This window comes from Mobula birostris, chromosome 26 (genome assembly GCF_030028105.1).
Source record: "Mobula birostris isolate sMobBir1 chromosome 26, sMobBir1.hap1, whole genome shotgun sequence".
NCBI classification, from domain to species: domain Eukaryota; kingdom Metazoa; phylum Chordata; class Chondrichthyes; order Myliobatiformes; family Myliobatidae; genus Mobula; species Mobula birostris.
This window is the reverse complement of record NC_092395.1, coordinates 49794761-49812702: the sequence shown is the minus strand read 5'-3', so window position 1 is coordinate 49812702 and position 17942 is coordinate 49794761. Positions and strand designations below refer to the sequence as shown.

The 17942-nt window shown below is 41.7% G+C and overlaps 2 protein-coding genes across 3 annotated transcripts in view; one reads left to right on the top strand and one right to left on the bottom strand.

Annotated features, from left to right (window-relative positions):
• Positions 1-17942, bottom strand: part of tmem38a (transmembrane protein 38A) — a 122264-nt gene that overhangs the window by 81305 nt on the left and 23017 nt on the right. The window lies entirely within an intron of this gene.
• smim7 (small integral membrane protein 7) overlaps positions 1-17942 on the top strand; it is a 43120-nt gene that overhangs the window by 22781 nt on the left and 2397 nt on the right. Inside the window, exon 4 of the mRNA XM_072244444.1 lies at positions 17765-17855. Coding sequence (XP_072100545.1) covers positions 17765-17855 — 91 coding nt within the window. The remainder of the gene's footprint in view (positions 1-17764; positions 17856-17942) is intronic.

Here is a 17942-nt window from a genome sequence, read left to right as displayed (position 1 = left end):
GCGCATAAAAGGTGATACCTGAGCTCATTTACCTTGGTGGTCGATGCTTTTGGGGCATACAGGAGACATATAAATGCCTCCAGTTTGTCCATCAGTTCTGGGGAGAGGTCCCATTCTTGACCCAACTCTAAGAATGTGTCCTGAGTTTCTCTGTTGCTGGTCAGAAGTTTTAGGGCACTTGTCTTCCCTTTGCCTGCAAAAGCGCTTACAGTGTCACAACCTGTATATTTGTGCAACCCGATGAGAGTCCTACAAACCTCTATGACAACAGTAGCAGCAACCTTCCTGATGTCTACAAGCCTTGTATGGGTTCTAGTGCCACACTTCTGGAACAATCTTGTCACAAAATGCTAAAGACGTCTGTGTCTTCTGAGTAGATCACTACAGATTGGTATCCCTCTCTTGTGGCATGGGCAGCGTGGAGAAGTAGGTGGCCATCTGCTTCTTGTTGACACTGAAGAGCTGACACCTCCTCACTGTCTTGAGATGTGATTCTGTAACATTTGTCATTCACAGTTGCATACAGATTCTTCTCCTGTAGCTTTGCTCTGTACTCCACCTTCTTCTATTCATGGGCTATGAAGCTAATGAGACTATATTTGTGCTTGATAGAGTTCTCCTTGTATGTGTCGAACACAACGTCTATTCTACTACTGTGACTGCCTTCACTCAGAGCCATACCCAGAATTGTTGTGGCAACATCTCTGAAAGTAACTCGATCAACTTTCACTCTTTGGGCCAAGTTCATCCCATCAACCACTGTAGCAGAGTTTCCTGGGAGTTGCTCTTCTACTGCTACATTTTTCTGCAAGGTTGTGGCTAAAGTAGCCTTATTTGTCTTTCTCAGCGAACCTTCTGGTGTGGACAGGGCCGAGGGCAATGGTCCAAGGGGATGAGAAAGTATATCCTCCATACGTAGACTACGCCCTTGTGCCATCACTATGATGTGTCCAAACAAGGACCTGTTTGCTTCAAGATGATTGCCCTCCCATTTGATTTCACTTCTCTCTTCTTACACATATCACTGAATGTTTTCAGCTTGTTGGTTTTCATTGGGTCATGGAATTTCTTTGCTTGTGGGTCTTCCTCTAGTCTCTCATCCTTGAAGGTTGCATAGCATTGCTCATCAATCTCATATGCCTTCATCAGGTCGGAAGCAATGTCCTTGGGAGCTGCCTTTGCCGTAGAGATGCTAATGAGGACCCACTTCTCTGCAAATGGGTTGACCCATTCATGTATGAGGCTAACCACTGCTGAAACTGCTTCCTCATCTTTCTGGATTCTTGGCCACTGTAACTCTGCATGACAAAGCTCTGATTTGTTGCCTTGCACCATCTCCCTTAACTGTCCCAGGAATGCACTGCAGTGCTCGGCTGTTATGTAGTAACGCTTGATTAAGCTGAACTGTGATGTGCCTCCAGGAGTCTGTGTGTCTTTGTTCACTGTGGCTTCAGTAGCCTGGTCCACAGGGATCTGCCCAAAGGGGTTGTTATTTGACAGCTGCACTGAGAATTGGCCTGTCTTGAAGGCCTCATACACAGAAGGATTCTTCTCTGTGAGGTTCGTCATCTGAACAAAGAAGGGCACAGGTACCTGGCATAATTCATCTTACCATAGGCAAAGCACCATAGAATCATGGTTCTTATAGCATGGAGGTGCAACTCCCAGTCCCCCTCATGAGAGGCGCGCAGAAGCCCAAGTACCACGTTCTCTACCATGTCAATGTATGATATCCAGAATGCGGATAGCTCTCCATTGTTGTGACGGAGCTGTTCCAGAAAGTCTGTCCACAGGGTTATCAGCTCAGCTAAGAGTGGACTTTGCAGCAGATTGTTCAACTTCTGTTGGTTTAAGTTACTGGCCATGTCATTCACATGGTCTAAGAATGATTTGATCATCCCACTCCTCTCTGGAACATTGTCCCCAACCCACGGTGTGAACTGTGCCCATGCAAGTCTCATCAGTGCTTCATAGATGTACTTGTGGACCCTGATAGCACGATTGTAGTTTAAATTTGGGGTCCTGGCTCACGGACTAAGACCATTTGGCCATTGAGTCTGCTCCACCATTGCATCATTACTGACCCATTTTCCCTCTCAGTTCCAATCCCCTGCCTTTTCCCCATATGCCTTCATTCCCTGACCAATCAAAAATCTGTCAACTGCTGCCTTAAATATACCCAATGACTTGGCTTCCACAGCCACCAGTAGCAATGAATTCCATTGATTCATCACTATCTGGTGAAAGAAATTCCTCCTCATCTCCGTTCTAAAAGAACCCACCCCACCCATTCTGAGGCTGTGTCCTCTGGTCTTAGACTGCCCCACCATCTCATCCACTCTGTTGAAGCCTTTCATTGAGTTTAATTGAGGTCACCCATCATTGTTCTGAATTCGAGTGAGTAGAGCTCCTTGTATGACAGGCCTTTCAATCCCAGAATCTTTTTTGTGTACCTCCTTTGAGCTCCCTTCAATGTCAGCACATCCTTTCTTAGAATTCGGGCCCAAAACTGCTCACAATACTCCAAGTGAGACCTCACCACTGTTCTATAAAGCGTCAACATTATATCCTTGCATTTATATTCTAGTTCTCTTGAATTGAACGCTAATATCATAATTGCCTTCCTTACCACTACTCAACCTGCAAATTAACCCTTAGAGAATCCTTTAAGAGGACTCCCAAGTGCCTTTGCACCTCATTTTTGAATTTTCTCTCCATTTAGAAAATGGTCTACACATTTATTTCTTCTACCAAACTGTATTGACCATAACCTTCTTGACACTATATTCTATCTGCCACTTATTTGCCCATTGTCCTAATCTGTCTGAGACCTCTGTAGCCTCTCTACGTCCTCAAAGTTACCTGTCACTCCAATTATTTTCACACCCTCTGCAAATGTGGCTATGAAGCCATCAATAAAGAGTATTCTTCTAATATTATGGCTAGCTTAACTTCATATTCCATCTTTTCCTCCTTTATGACTTTTTAGTTGCCTTCTGTTGGTCTTTTAAAAGCTTCCCAATTCTCTATTTTCCCACCAATTTTTGCACTATGACATGCCCTTTACGTTGACTTTGATTTCTCTTGTTTGCCACGGTTATGTTGTCTTGCCTTTAGAATACCTCTTCCTCTTTGAGATGTATACATTTTGTGCCTTACGAATTTTTCCCTGAAATTACAGCCATTGTTACTCTGCCATCATCCCTGCCAGTGTTCTTTTCCAATCAATATTGGCCAGCTCTTCACTCATGCCACTAATTCCCTTTACTCCACTGCAATACTGATACATCTGACTTGAGATTCTCCTTCTCAAATTCAGGGTGAATTCTAACATGTTATGATCAATGTCCTCTATCCTCTGTGTTCTTTTACCTTAAGCTCTCTAATCAATTCTAGTTCATTGCATAACACCTAATCCAGAATAGCTGTTCCCCTGGTGTGCTTAACTATGAGCTGCTCTTAAAAAGTCATCTCATAGGCATGGGCAGCAGTCCAGAGATTACTACTCTGGAGGTTCTGTTTTTCAGCTTTCTACATAACTCCCTAAAATCTCTCTTCAGTACCTCCTCAGCTCTCCTACCTAGGTCATTGGTGCTAATATGTCTCAAGACTTCTGGCTGCTCACCTTCTCCCTTTAAAATGCCATGGACCTGATCAGAGACATTCCTGACCCTGGCACATACCATCTGGTGTCTCCATCGCATTCACAGAATCTGGTCTCTGTTCCGCTGACCATGGAATCTTCTATCACCACTGCAGTCCTCTTAACCTCCCTTTTCTTCTGAACCACAGCACCAGACTCAGTGCCAGAGACCCAGTCACTGAGGCTCCTCCCAGAAGGTCATCCCCCTCAACAGTATCCTAAGTGGTATTCTTGTTATTGAAGGGAATGGCCACCCTTCAATAACCCTAACCCTAATGCGGGGTACTCGGCACTGGCTGTCCATCTCCCTTCTCCTGACAGTCACCCCATTACCTGCCTCCTGCAACCTTGGGGTGACTACCTCCCCGTAGCTCCTATCTATCACCTCAATCTCCCGTATGAGCCGAAGGCTGACAACCTAAGGTTTGCCTTGTGCTGCCAAACTTGCCTGAAGAGGGCAATAGTAATACTTAAATTTCAGATAAAACCATTTTATTGAGATCTACCGAAGGTCTGCAGATGGAGCTCATCATCCGTGGTTGGCAGTTCTAGGAAAAGGAAAACTCTGATCTCAAACCTCTGCTGCCTTGCAGTTACACCCAATCATGTGGAAGACTTTGGGGAGTAAACCCCCAAGGGAAAAATCTGGAGCTGGAGTTCCTAAGGTAGTCCTAAGTTGAGTTCAACGCAATTCCTGCGATGCTATTGGTTACAAATTATAGTGGTCTCTGCCATTCCTTTAGGTTCATCAGGTGTGTGGAGAGGGGGGAGCTTGCTGCATGGGCAACAGCTTTCTCTCTATATTGTACTGCCCATGCATACTTATCTAGACAGTTGAGACACAACATCTATGGTTGACCCTCACTGATGGACCAATGGAGGCCTCACTCACTGAAGGTCTGCAAAAGTATAAAATTAAAACCTGATGTAAACGCAATCCCAATGCTGGATAATTCCCGGGAGGGCGTTTAAAATTTTCTTGATGCTCAATCTGAATTCGATGCACAAGTTAGGTATTGTTGATTTTACATCATTAAAACGTGTGGATGAGTGTGTTCCTATGAAAACTTACTGTACATTCGCAAACCAAAAGCTGTGGATGAACCAGAAAGTTCATAGTCTGAGGGCTAAATCTGTGGCATTTAAGTCTGGTGATCCAGATCTGTATTAAGGAAACCAGTTAAGATTTGTGGAGGGCTATTCCCAGAGCCAAGAAACAATTCCGGGAGAAGGTGAAGGCAACATCGGATACACATCAACTCTGGCAGGGTTTGCAGGCCAATACTTACTACAAAGCAAAACCCAACATCATGAATGGCAGAATGCTTCAATACCACATGAGCTCAATGCCTTTTATGCTCGTTTTGAAAAGGAAAATAAAACTGCAGCTATGAGGATCCAATGACCTTGTGATCTCTGTCTCAGAGGCCAACATCAGGTTGTTTTAAAGGCTAACACCTCGCGAGGCAGCAGGATCCAATGACTGTACCTGGTAGGGCTGTGAAAACCTGTGCCAACCAACTGCTGGGAGTATTCAAAGACATTTTCAATCTCTCACCGTTAGTCATAAGTTCCTACCTGCTTTAAAAGGGTAACAATTATACCCGTGCCCCAGAAGAGCAGTTTGAGCTGCTTAGCGACTATTGTCTAGTACCCCTCACATCTATGATGATGAAGTACTTTGAGAGTTAGGTCATCGCTGGAATCAACACTTGCCTCAGTTAGGACCAGGACCCATTGCAATTTGCCTATTGCCCTAATATGTCTACAACAGATGTGATCTCAATGACTCTCCACGCAGCCTTGGATCACATGGACAATGCAAATACCTATATCAGGGTGCTGTTTATAGACAGCATTTATTACCATCATTCCTACAATCCTGATCGAAAAGCTACAGAGCCTAGGCCTGTGTACCTCCCTCTGCAACTGGATCATTGACTTCCAAGCCAGAAGACCACAATCTGTGTGGATTGGAAATGACAGCTCCATCTTGCTGACACTCCACAGGGATGTGTGCTTAGCTAACTCTCATGACTGTATGGCTAGGCATAGCTCAAACAGCATCTGTACATTTGCTGCTGATACAACCATTGTTGGCAGAATTTCAGATGGTGACGATAGGGCATACAGGAACAAGATGTATTAGCTAGTTGAGTGCTGAAGCAGCAGCAACCTTGTACTCAATGTCAGCAAGACCAAAGAGCTGATTGTGGACTTCAGGAAGGGGAAGATGAGGGACCACTAGCCGATCCCCAAAGAGGGATCAGAAGTGAAGAGAGTGGGCACTTTCAAGTTCCTGGCTGTCAATATCTCTGAGGACCTAACCTGGACGCAACATGTTGATGCAGTAATAAGGCAAGACAGCAGCTATATTTCCCTCAGAGTTTGAGGAGATTTGGTTTGTCAACTAAAACACTCAAACTTCTACAAATGTACTGTGGAGAGCCTTCTGACTGACTGCATCACCATCTGGTATGGGACAGGGAGCTACTGCATAAAATCAATATAAGTTGCAGAAACTTGTAAAATAGGTCAACTTTATCATGGGTACCAGCCTCCATGGTATCCAAGACATCTTTAAGGAGCGGTGCTTTAGGAAGGCGGATTCCGGCCATCATTAAGGATTCCCACCACCCAGGACATGGCTACTTCACACTGTTACTCTGGGGAAGAACATACAGAAGCCTGAAGGCACACACTCAACGATTCAGGAAAGGCTTCTTCCCCTCTGCCATCCGATTTCTAAAAAGATATTGAACCCCATGAACTACTTTTTTATTTCTGTTATTTTACACTACTTATTTTAACTCTGTGTGTGTGTATATATTACACACCACACACACTTAGGTAACTCAGTTTTTTCTCTCTTACTGATCACGTATTTCATTGTACTGCTGCTGTAAGGTTAACAAATTTCATGCTATATGCTAGTGATATTAAATCTGATTCTGATTTTAGAAACTGAGGGGAAGATGTGCATTTAATAACAGGAACCAGTTTCTGTCCTACCTGCGTACCCCTGTTTGCATCCAATCTTTTACCAACAGTTCCAGAACCATCTGATGCACTGTAATCCCAGTCTAAGGGCTTTTCCTCCTTTGATTTGTCCTTGAAATGAAATTTCTTAGCTGGTTAGTCTCAAGTCAGGTATTAAGTCAGTATCATGGGATTAAAAGTCTAAAAAGCATAACACCAAATCATATAAGGGTTTTTTCAGGCAGCAAAGACATCTTTCAGGTGAGATGTTAGGGAGGGATAATGTCTGCTCGCTTGAGTAAACATAAAAGACGTTAAATTCATAGAGTAATGCAGTGAAACAGTTAATACCGGACCCACCACATTCTGTTTCTCTAAAAACTTCTATTTATAGAGACAGAGTTAGTGGTCTTAACCCTCTAAAAGTTTCTCTGGGTGGGGTGGGGAGGCTTATTCCTATAAAAACGGATACAAAAGTCCCACAGCTGCTGCACTTCACTAGTGAACAATTAACAGTACTTGATATAAATATGATTAACACCAGATTCTATGCCACTTTTTTCTGGCCAATGCATATTCTTCAACTAGCAACTTAAAATAAATTATTTGGTCACCATCATTTTACATGAGAGGTCTTGCCATGTGAAAAATGGGCCATAGTATCTTGACAAAATTTCAAAACTAGTGAATTTGCTTTGAGTATATTCGTGTATATATACTATTCGTCTTGGTCTGGTGTGCTGGATCACACCTGACTTTGGCTTATCCTGCCCCCTATCCTGTAAAGGGGTGTACCTCAAGATTCAATGCTGGGTCTGCTGTTACACAAGCAATGGAATTAGAAAATAGCAAATATCATTTGAAATGAGTAAATAACACAATTAGAGAATTAATGCAAAGAGAGACTGCAAGATAGAAAAGCTAACAAATCAGGTTTAATTGAGATAAAAACAGTTTGGCAGGGGGATAAAAGAAAAGCAATTCTAATGAACCCATCATTAAATCACAAGTGAAAATTCAGGGTAATTATCTGAAATTGCCAAAGAAATTAGGAAGGACTGCTGGAAATCTGTGTGAAATGGTTGGAATGTGATGATTTGAAATTCTTGAATTTGTACTGAGTTGAGCTGATTGTAATGTGCTCGGTTAAAGGATGAGATGGTGTTTCTATCTAAGGACCTTAAGACATAGGAGCAGAATTAGGCCATTTGTCCCATCGAGTTTGCTTTGCCATTCAGTCATGGCTGATTTTTTTCCCCCTCATCAGCCCCACTCCCCAGCCTACATCCTGTAACCTTTGATGCCATGTCAAATAAGAAACCTATCAAGCTTTGCCTTAAATACACCCAGCAACCTGGCCTCCACAGCTGCCTGTGGGAACTAATTCCACAAGCTCACCACCCTCTGGCTAAAGCAATTTCTCTGCATCTCTGTTTTAAGTGGATGCCGCTCTATCCTGAGGCTGCGCCCTCTTGTCCCAGACTCCCCCACCATAGGAAACATCCTTTCCACATCTGCTCTGTCTAGGCCTTTAAACATTTGAAAGGTTTCAATGAGATCCCCCCCTCATCCTTCTGAATTCCAGTGAGTACAGATCCAAAGTCATCAAATGTTCCTCGTATAATAACCCTTTCACTCCTGGAATCATACTTATGAACCTCCTCTGAACCCTCTCCAGTGCTAACACATCTTAGATGAAGAGTCCAAAACTGTTCACAATACTCAAGGTGAGGCCTCACCAGTGCCTTATAAAGCCTCAGCATCACATCCCTGCTCTTGTATTACAAACCTCTTGAAATGAATGCTGACATTGCATTTTCCTTCCTCACCACTGACTCAATTAACCTTTAGGGTGCTCTGCACAAGGATTCCCTTTGCATCTCAGATTTTTGGATTTTCTCCCCATTTAGAAAATAATCCGCACATTTATTTCTACTACCAAAGTGCATGACGATGCATTTTCCAACATTGTATTTTATTTGCCACTTTCTTGCCTATTCCCCTAATCCATCCAAGTCTTTCTGCAGCCTACCTATTTCCTCAACACGACCTGCCCCTCCACCAATCTTCCTATCATCTGGAAACCTGGCAACGAAGCCATCTATGTATCATTGATGTACAGCATAAAAAGAAGCAGTCCCAACACCAATCCCTGCAGAACACCACTGTTCAGTGACAGCAAATCAGAAAATGCTGCCTCCTACAACCAGCCGAAGCTCTGAACATGCCAGTAACTTCCCTGTAATACCATGGGCTCTTAACTTAGTTAGCAACCTCATGTGTGGCACCTTGTCAAAGGTGTTCTGCACCTATTTACCCTACTTACCACCTCAAAGTATTCCAAGATTCATCAGGCAAGATTTTTCCTTAAGGAAATCATGCTGACTTTGTTCTGTCTTGTCCTGTGTCACCAAGTACTCCATAATTTTATCTTTAACAGTATCTTCAATATCTTCCCACCCACTGAGGTCAGGCTAACTGGTCTATAATTTCCTTTCTTTTTTATTATTATTTATTGCAACACCAACAAATTATGTTCAATACAACCAGTTGCCAATTACATTTGACTGTTTAACCCAGTGAACCCCCCCAACCTTCATCACCATCCCCTCCACCAATCAACTGAATGGTGGTACATACACAGACAAAGCATTCCTGTTTTAACAAAAGATCTTTTAAGTTAGATATTAAATTTGTCCACAGTATAATTGTGTTTGGTCATGCATCATTTACTCTTGCTGATGAAAGTTCCAGGTAAGAAATGTCCAAAAAGCTCCAAAGCCAGTAAGTATTTGAAATATCATGGGGAGGTTTCCAACGCTGGACTACAATCTTCTTAGCTGCAGTCAGGCCTGCCAGCCAGATTTTGCATGTTTTTTTCGTAAGGAAAAGGTGGGAGTCATCATTTAGAAGATGTACAGCGGGGACCATTGGTAATTGTACCCCTTTTAGTTCTGTAAGAGTGCTGATAACCTTCCCCTACAAATCAAAAACCCCTGGACATTCCCATACAACATACATAAAAGAGCCAATGGCTCCATGGGGGCAAAATGAGCAATGTGGGTCAGGAACCAATCCCATTTGATGTCTAATTCTTGGTGTTAAATATGTTCTATGACAAAATTTCAAGTGTATATACTGATGATTTGGGTTTTTCGAAGCACCGTCAGCATTATCCCAAATTGCATCCCAGTCTAAGTCTTGTCCCAATTCAGATATGTCCCTATCCCAAGCTGTCATTCCCAAAGTGGGCATATAATTCTGGGAATTTAATTTATCATTTCCTTTCTTAAAGAATGAAGTGACATTTGCAATTTTCCAGTCCCCTGGCACCAACTAATGAAGGAAGAATAATATTATTTCAAATGTATGTGGTTGGGTCTAGCCTTCTTTGGTTGGTTCTAGCCTTCTTTCATGCTCCTACCAGGGAGGGACACGTAAAAGGTTAGAATGTATATTACAAAAAAATCATTTTGAAACCAACCATGTTTGAATTAAATGTTAGAATATTCTTTATCTCCTTAAAATCTGGATCAAGATAAAGTAACTAGTAAAATTCTTTGCTGATGTAACTGCTTCATAGAGTACTTGAGATCTTTGTTTGTGGCTGTTGGCAGGTGTATTCTGTTCCGGCCTAATGCTTTGTTAATCTGCATATGACATCACTCTATTTGTGCTTCAGTAATTGACACATTATGCCACGTAGAGTAAGAAGTGTTTGGGAACTACAATTATTTCAGTCGAATTTGCTTTATTAATTTGACACCCAAAGGAAATTTTATTTCGGTAGTATATGAAAACACAATTCTTAGATGTCGAGTTCAATCCATCCAACTCACTTTTCCCCTTTTGATTTGATGAGTTGATAAAGCAGGTGGTTTCTACATATCTATTCACTTAATAACAACTTAATAACTTTATGTCTGGTGGAGATCGTAGGCACATTACATTCAGCCATTGATTGTGCACTGGGTTAACAATATACAATGCCTTGTAAAAGTATTCACCCCCAAACCTTTGTTCACATGAGTATTACAACCAGAGATTTTGGTCAATTAACAGAACTTTTAATTGTGAATCACATGCTCCTTCTCTCACAATAGAGCCCCAAAAAAAAGGAAAATTGTAAAGCATGAAAAACTAAAAATTCAATGTCAGCAGTTCAAAAGTATTTATCCCCCTTTCTCCAGTACTTAGTTGAACTACCTCTCCAGCTATAACAGCTAGTAGTTTTATTCTGGATAGATCTCTATTAGCTTTGCACAACATAATGGAGGAAGATTTGCCCATTCCTCCTTGCAAAATTTTTCAAACTGCCGGGTTAGTTGGGGACTAGCAGAGGACAGCAATCTTGAGGTCTTGCCAGAGCTGTTTGATCAAGTTAAGGTCAGGACTCTGACTGGGCCACTCAGGGACATCAATTTTTTTTCCATTTGAAGCCACTCCATGGTTGCTTTGGTAGTGTGCTTTGGGTTGTTGTCCTGCTGAAAGACGAACTTCCTCTCTATTTTAAGCTTTCTGACACAGGCTAGCAGGTTTTTATCCAAGATCTCTCTGTATTTGGTAGCATTCATCTTCCCATCAATTCTGACCAGATTTCCAGTCCCTGCTGCTGAAAAGCAGCCCTATAGCATAATGCTACCTCCATCATACGTTACAGTAGGCATAGCATTACCTGGCTGATGCATAGTATTAGATTTATGCCACATGTACCGCTTAGTGTTGAGGCCAAAAATTTCCACTATAGTCTTATTGGACCACAAGACCTTCTTCCACTTCTTTATCTTCTAAGTGACATTTTGCAAAGTCTTTACAGGCAAGTATACGCTTTATTTTCTAGCCAGGGCTTCTTCCTTACCACTCTTTCATAAATATGCTTTTTGTGCAAGGTTTTAGAGATTGTGGAGTCATGAACTTCATCTCCAGTTGGAGCTCCTGACTTTAGCAGCTCACTCAGTATGAGTGTTGGCATCACAGTTGCCTCTCTTACAAGTGCCGTTCTTCTCCGGTGACTGAGTTTAGAGTGGCCGTGGTTTCACATTTTTCCACTTTTTCATGATGGATTGCATTGAACTCCGAGGTATGTTCAGTGCCTTTGAGATGGTCTTGTACCCTTCCCCAGATCTGTGCTTCTCTATTATCATTTCCCCAACTTGTCTTGAATGCTCTTTTGTCTTCATTTTGATTTGGTCTGTTGAAAATCTATCATACAGTTGAACCTTACAGAGGGAGGGTGTATTTATTCTTTGAATTCATTGAAAACAGGTGATCCTCCAATATTCTATATCAACAAATTGGGTGAGTTGGTAAGGTATTGCACCTGAGGAAAGTTAGTGTAGTAATTACACTATAGGGCATGAATACTTTTTCAGCTCACAATTTTGGTTTTTGATTTTTTTTTTAGTAAATTGACAAGTTTTGGAATTTTTCTTTTGATTTGACATGATGCAAAATGTTTTGCAGATTAGCTCAAAAATTTACTTCAAAATATTTTAAATTTAGAAAATGAGACAGTAAAATGTGAAAATAGCTGTGCGGTATGAATACATTTTCAAGGCATTGTATGGGAAGAAATCCACTCGCGCCACAGCAGAGCACTTTTCACAGCTGGTGTAGTTGATTGAATTAATTGGTTTCTGGGTCTATTCCAACCATTTAACTTTTTGAAATCCAAGTTTTGTTATCTTAACTCTGTTATTTTGTTTGAAGTATACTTTCTTGCCACCACCTCCATTGCTTTCTCAAATCTTTGTTTATTCTGTTGCTTGTCCTTCTACACCTCCAGAGAATTGCTAGAATCTGTGCTCCAGCTGTAGCCCTGCTTCAGTCACTACTAAATGGAAGGAGGGGAGTAATTTACCTGGCAACAGTTGAAATCTGATTCCTTAGAGACTTCTAATCAACACAATCTCTTATACACCAATGAAGAAAGGAAGCAGTTGCAGTTTACCTCCATTTTGGATTGTTATTTTGTCTTCAATCACGTGTTAGGTTATGCAGTTTCTTAAATTCATGCAACAAATAAACTAAATACAGGGTACACACCAGGTCATGAATGCCTGATATGGATATCCCATACATACAAACCAGCATTTGGAAAAAGGGCGGGATGGATGGGAAAAAATTTGTCGACTGTTCCAGGGCTCCAGACATCTGCTGGGTGGGAAAATTTCCTTGTACCTTTATCCCCTGAGCCACAACAATCAGGGAGCTGAGCAGAAAGCAGATTCTCTGAGCTGGTGAGGACTGCTGCACTTCCTGCCCCTGATCTATCTCCCATCACAGCTGTTTCTGTGATCCTCCCCCACAGTACTATGAACTGTCGAGGTTACAAATGGTGCTTAGGGTTGGAACCCTGTCCTAGGGCTGCCTGTATGGTACCACATCTGCTGATTATGGGAAAGGATGCCATGAGCAGAAGAAACAGAGGATTCAGCTCTCATCATTACTTTACCATTTACTGAGATCACAGTTGACTTACTGCCTCAACAAACCTCAATGGTCAAGCGCTTAGGTTCTAGACACCTCAGCTAGAATCCTTGACCACATCTCACCTCTCATTTCCTCTTCACATGGGTAGGGCAATAAGTTCTCCGGGGCCTCACTCACCTCATCAGTCTTTGCTTCGCAACTTATGTCAGCTTTAACAAGGTCCCACCATCAGACATAAATACCTTCCCCTCCCTTTTCAGCATTTTGATTGGATTTCTGTGACTTCTAACCCCATCCTTCTGTTCCCACCAACCACTTCCTGTACTTTCACTTCTCTTCCCACCATCCTGGGGCGCAGTTTTCATGTGAATCAGTTTTGCTTGTGTACTACGTTCCAATCTAGTGTACGGTATTCAGTGTTCACAATGTGGCTTCCCCTATAATAGAGAAGCCAAACAGAGAAAAGTGATATCTTTGTGGAGCATCTTCATTAAGTTATCAAAAGTGACTGAGCTTTTGGTTCCTTGCAATATTAATTCCATTTACATCTGACCAATCTGTCTGTGACCGCAGGTACAATCCCCAATGCAAGCTTTATCTCATTTTTAACTGAGCATGTTCCAGCTTAAAAGGTCCAACTTTAGGTAATTCACTCTTTCTATATCAAAATAAACCATTTCTGCCAGTCATTGTTTTTGCTCTGTTTTTCTATTAGTATAGTCTAGTGGGCTGGGCATGTTCCACAGCTTTGCTATCAACAATGCATCACAAGACAAAGAAGCATATTGTGCTTCTAACTGCCACTTTAACTCAGTTGACCTTGCCTTATTAGAGATATTCCCATTATTCTATCAATCCCTCTGTGTGACTGAAAATGAGCTTGTTTCTCTCCCATTTCTGTGAAAGGATCCCAGTCCTGAAACGTTAACTATTTCTTTTTCCACAGATGCTGCCTGACTTGCTGAATGTTTCCAGATTTTGTTTTTATTTCAGAATCCAATATCCAGATTTTCTTTATTTTCAGAGGAAATATAATTCTTGTATGTATCTGTCAATCCCCATAAGAATGCTATGTTTCAATGAGATCATGTCTTATTCTTCTAAACTCCAGAGAATATAGGTGTAGTCTGCTTAATCTGTCCTCATGGAACATTCCATCTATCCCAGGAATTAATTCAGTAAACTTAAAAATATACGTTCAATTAGGGAGTGCTGCAAATTTTTTCCTTGGGTAGGGATGTTGTCGTGGACCATAATGTTCCATATGCTGTCTTATTTTGACCCTATGTAATAGGAAAAGGCCACCTTTATTCTTGTTCTCAAAACCCACTTGCAATAAATGCCTGTGTAATATACCTTCATAATTGCTTGTTGAATCTGCATGATTTGGTACAGGTACCCAGGTTTCAGTGAACACCTTTCAGTCTGTCAATTCGTAATTGTTTTTATATCACCGTGGATGGGATCACACTTATCCATAATATATTCTGTTTACCATGCTCTGGAATTTTCATTTGGGCTGTCTGTCCCTCTGCATTCTTCTGTAACTCCCACCGAAAGCCAGCTGTGTAATGCCATTAAAAATGGATGCATTAAATTTGAGCCCTTTTCACATTGACATGGCTTGTGAGTAGCATTCTTGCTCAGCACCATTCCCTGCAGGACCTCAGGAGTTACAGTCTTCCAACCTACAGATCATTATTTCTCTATACTTTTGATTCTCTTCCTCCTCTCTTTCCCCCCCCCCCCCCACCTTCCCATGAATGCAGTTTTGTTTACAAACCTCAAACTTCTTGTGTGGTTGATTGTCTTGCAGTCTAAATACACCCTCTCTGCTTAAACTTTAAAATAAATGCTAATTTGTGTGAGTTTTGATTATGTGTGACTGGTGCTGTCTCCAATAGCTCCTGAAGCTATTTCTCTCAAACATTTGCCAAAGAACTGTACTTACCAGTAACCATACCACTTTCCTATCTGCTTCTATTTCACATTGTTGGATGCCATTTGTATCAATTATATTTTGTTGGTGTACAGTTTCAATTCTGAGCAATACCTTGTTTTATTTCCCTGCATACTTGCTGAGGCTTTCTTTCTTCTTGTAGCCATAAACTTGTGTGTATTTTAACATTCTCTCTGTTGGCCTCTAGAATTAGTCCACTGACTAGGAGAGTTAAAAAGGAACTCTTAAAGTGTGAATAGGAGATTTGCAATTATACAAACATGGGATATATAAAGGGTAATAAAAAGTTGTTCTTGTATAATTATGCAGGAACTACTCAGCTGGTCAGGCAGGATTTGTGAAAAGTTAATTATCAAATCAGGCATTTGATAAGGTGCCCTATGCAAGGCTTATTGAGAAAGTAAGGAGGCATGGGATCCAAGGGGACATTGCTTTGTGGATCCAGAACTGGCTTGCCCACAGAAGGCAGAGTGGTTGTAGATGGGTCATATTCTGCCTGGAGGTCGGTCACCAGTGGAGCACCTCAGGGATCTGTTCTGGGGCCCTTACCCTTCGTGATTTTTATAAATGACCTGGATGAGGAAGTGGAGGGACGGGTTAGTTAATTTGCTGATGACACAAAGGTTGGGGGTGTTGTGGATAGTGTGGAGGCCTGTCAGAGGTTACAGCGGGACATTAATAGGATGCAAAACTGGGCTGAGAAGTGGCAGATGGAGTTCAACCCAGATAAGTGTGAGATGGTTCATTTTGGTAGGTCAAGTATGATGGCAGAATAATGGTAAGACTCTTGGCAGTGTGGAGGATCCGAGGGATCTTGGGGTCCGAGTCCAGAGGACACTCAGAACTGCTGCACAGGTTGACTATGTGGTTAAGAAGGCCTTCATCAATCGTGGGATTGAGTTTAAGAGCCAAGAGGTAATGTTGCAGCTACATAGGATCTTGGTCAGACCCCACTTGGAGTACTGTGCTCAATTCTGGTTGCCTCACTACAGGAAGAACATGGAAACCATAGAAAGGGTGCGGAGGAGATTTACAAGGATGTTGCCTGGATTGGGGAGTATACCTTATGAGAATAGGTTGAGTGAACTTGGCCTTTTCTCCTTGGAGCAACGGAGGATGAAAGGTGACCTGATAGAGGTGTATAAGATCATGAGAGGCATTGATCATGTGGATAGTCAGAGGCTTTTTCCCAGGGCTGAAATAGCTCACACAAGAGGGCATAGTTTTAAGGTGCTTGGAAGTAGGTACAGAAATGTTTTTTTATGCAGAGAGTGGTGAGTGTGTGGACTGGGCTGCTGGCAGCAATGGTGGAGGCGGAAACGATAGGGTCTTTTACCCTGGATGAATACATGGAGCTTAGAAAAATAGAGGGCTATGGGTAAGCCTAGGTAGTTCTAGGGTAAGGACATGTTTGGCACAGCTTTGTGGGCCAAAGGGCCTGTATTGTGCAGTAGGTTTTCTGTGTTTCTAGAAGCCCAGTCACTGACTTACAGACTGTAGAACTTAAATTTCTTGACAAATTCCATGTACTCATTTGCATCGATACTGCCCCAGTGAGGATCACAGCAGCTTTTTTAAAACTTTGGCTTCAAAGCATATTTGAAGGGATCAGTCAACTGGCTGGATGCTTGATCTAAGATTCAGTGGTCACTTAAATACATACACCTACTCATTAATGGAAATACCTAATCAGCCAATCATGTGGCAGCTACTTAATGCCTAAAAGCATGCAGAAATGGTTGAGAAGTTCAGTTGTTCAGACCAGATATCAGAATGCGGAAGACATATGGATTAATGGACATTGACTGTGGAATGGTTGTTGGTGCTAGATGGGGTGGTTTAAGTATGTCAGAAACTGCTGATCTCCTGAGATTTTCATTCACAACAGTCTTTAGTGAATGGTGCTAAAAACAAAAAAAATCCAGTGAGTGGCAGTTCTGTGTGTAGAAAGCATTCTTAATGAAAAAGATTAGAGGAGCGTGGCCATACTGGTTCAAGCTAAGAAGGTAACGCAAGTAACCATGTGGTGTGTCAAACCTAGAAGTAGCTGGGCTACAGCTGTTGAGGACGATACCTGGTTCCAGTCCTGTACTTAAACTGGCCACTGAGTATAAATTTTAAGGACTTTAAAAGGGAGGACTAATGTCCATGGTTGTTTTGGACTACAATCTCTCACCAGTAAGATAAACACAGTTGCGGAGGACTAACTGGTGAGCAATCAAATAAGTTTTCTCTCAACCTTCTTCATTCTCCTTCACTGTACTTTGACATTTGCAAAAATTCTATTGATTTCCTTCCTTCGAGTGTTTAATTTGACATATTCATTATTTATTTCGCTCACATTAAAACTATCTTTTCATTGTATTGTACACAATTAGAGCACTTATCATGTGACGTGGTTATCTGTGCACTGGGCCCCATACACGTTCTTGACACCTGCCTCCAGGGTAGAGTATTGCATTGTGCCTCCTCATACAACAAATTCGAATGTCATAATTTGTTGTCATGAAAGAAGTCACAATGACAACATGCAGACTCCATGTACTACTGGACATCAGGATTGAATCCAAGTCATTGGAGCTGTGAGGCAGCAATTCTACTAGCTGGGCTACTGGTCTATGCATATAAAGAAATTATTCCCAGATCAAATGTTGAGAAAAGTTTTCCAATGCTCATATGCTTCTGGAGATGTAAATGAGAGCCAGCTTGAAAGTTGCTGTAATTTATTGATGATAATTGACTTTTCTCAGGTGATAACATAAGAGAATTTCTGCTGAGTCTACGTTACTTCCGGATCTTCATTGCTCTGTGGAATATCTTCATGATGTTCTGTATGATTGTGTAAGTCCAGAAACTGCTGTTCACCCTCAGCGATTCTGTTTTGAAGGAAATTGCTTATAATTATTGTCACTGATGTTTAGAGTTGCT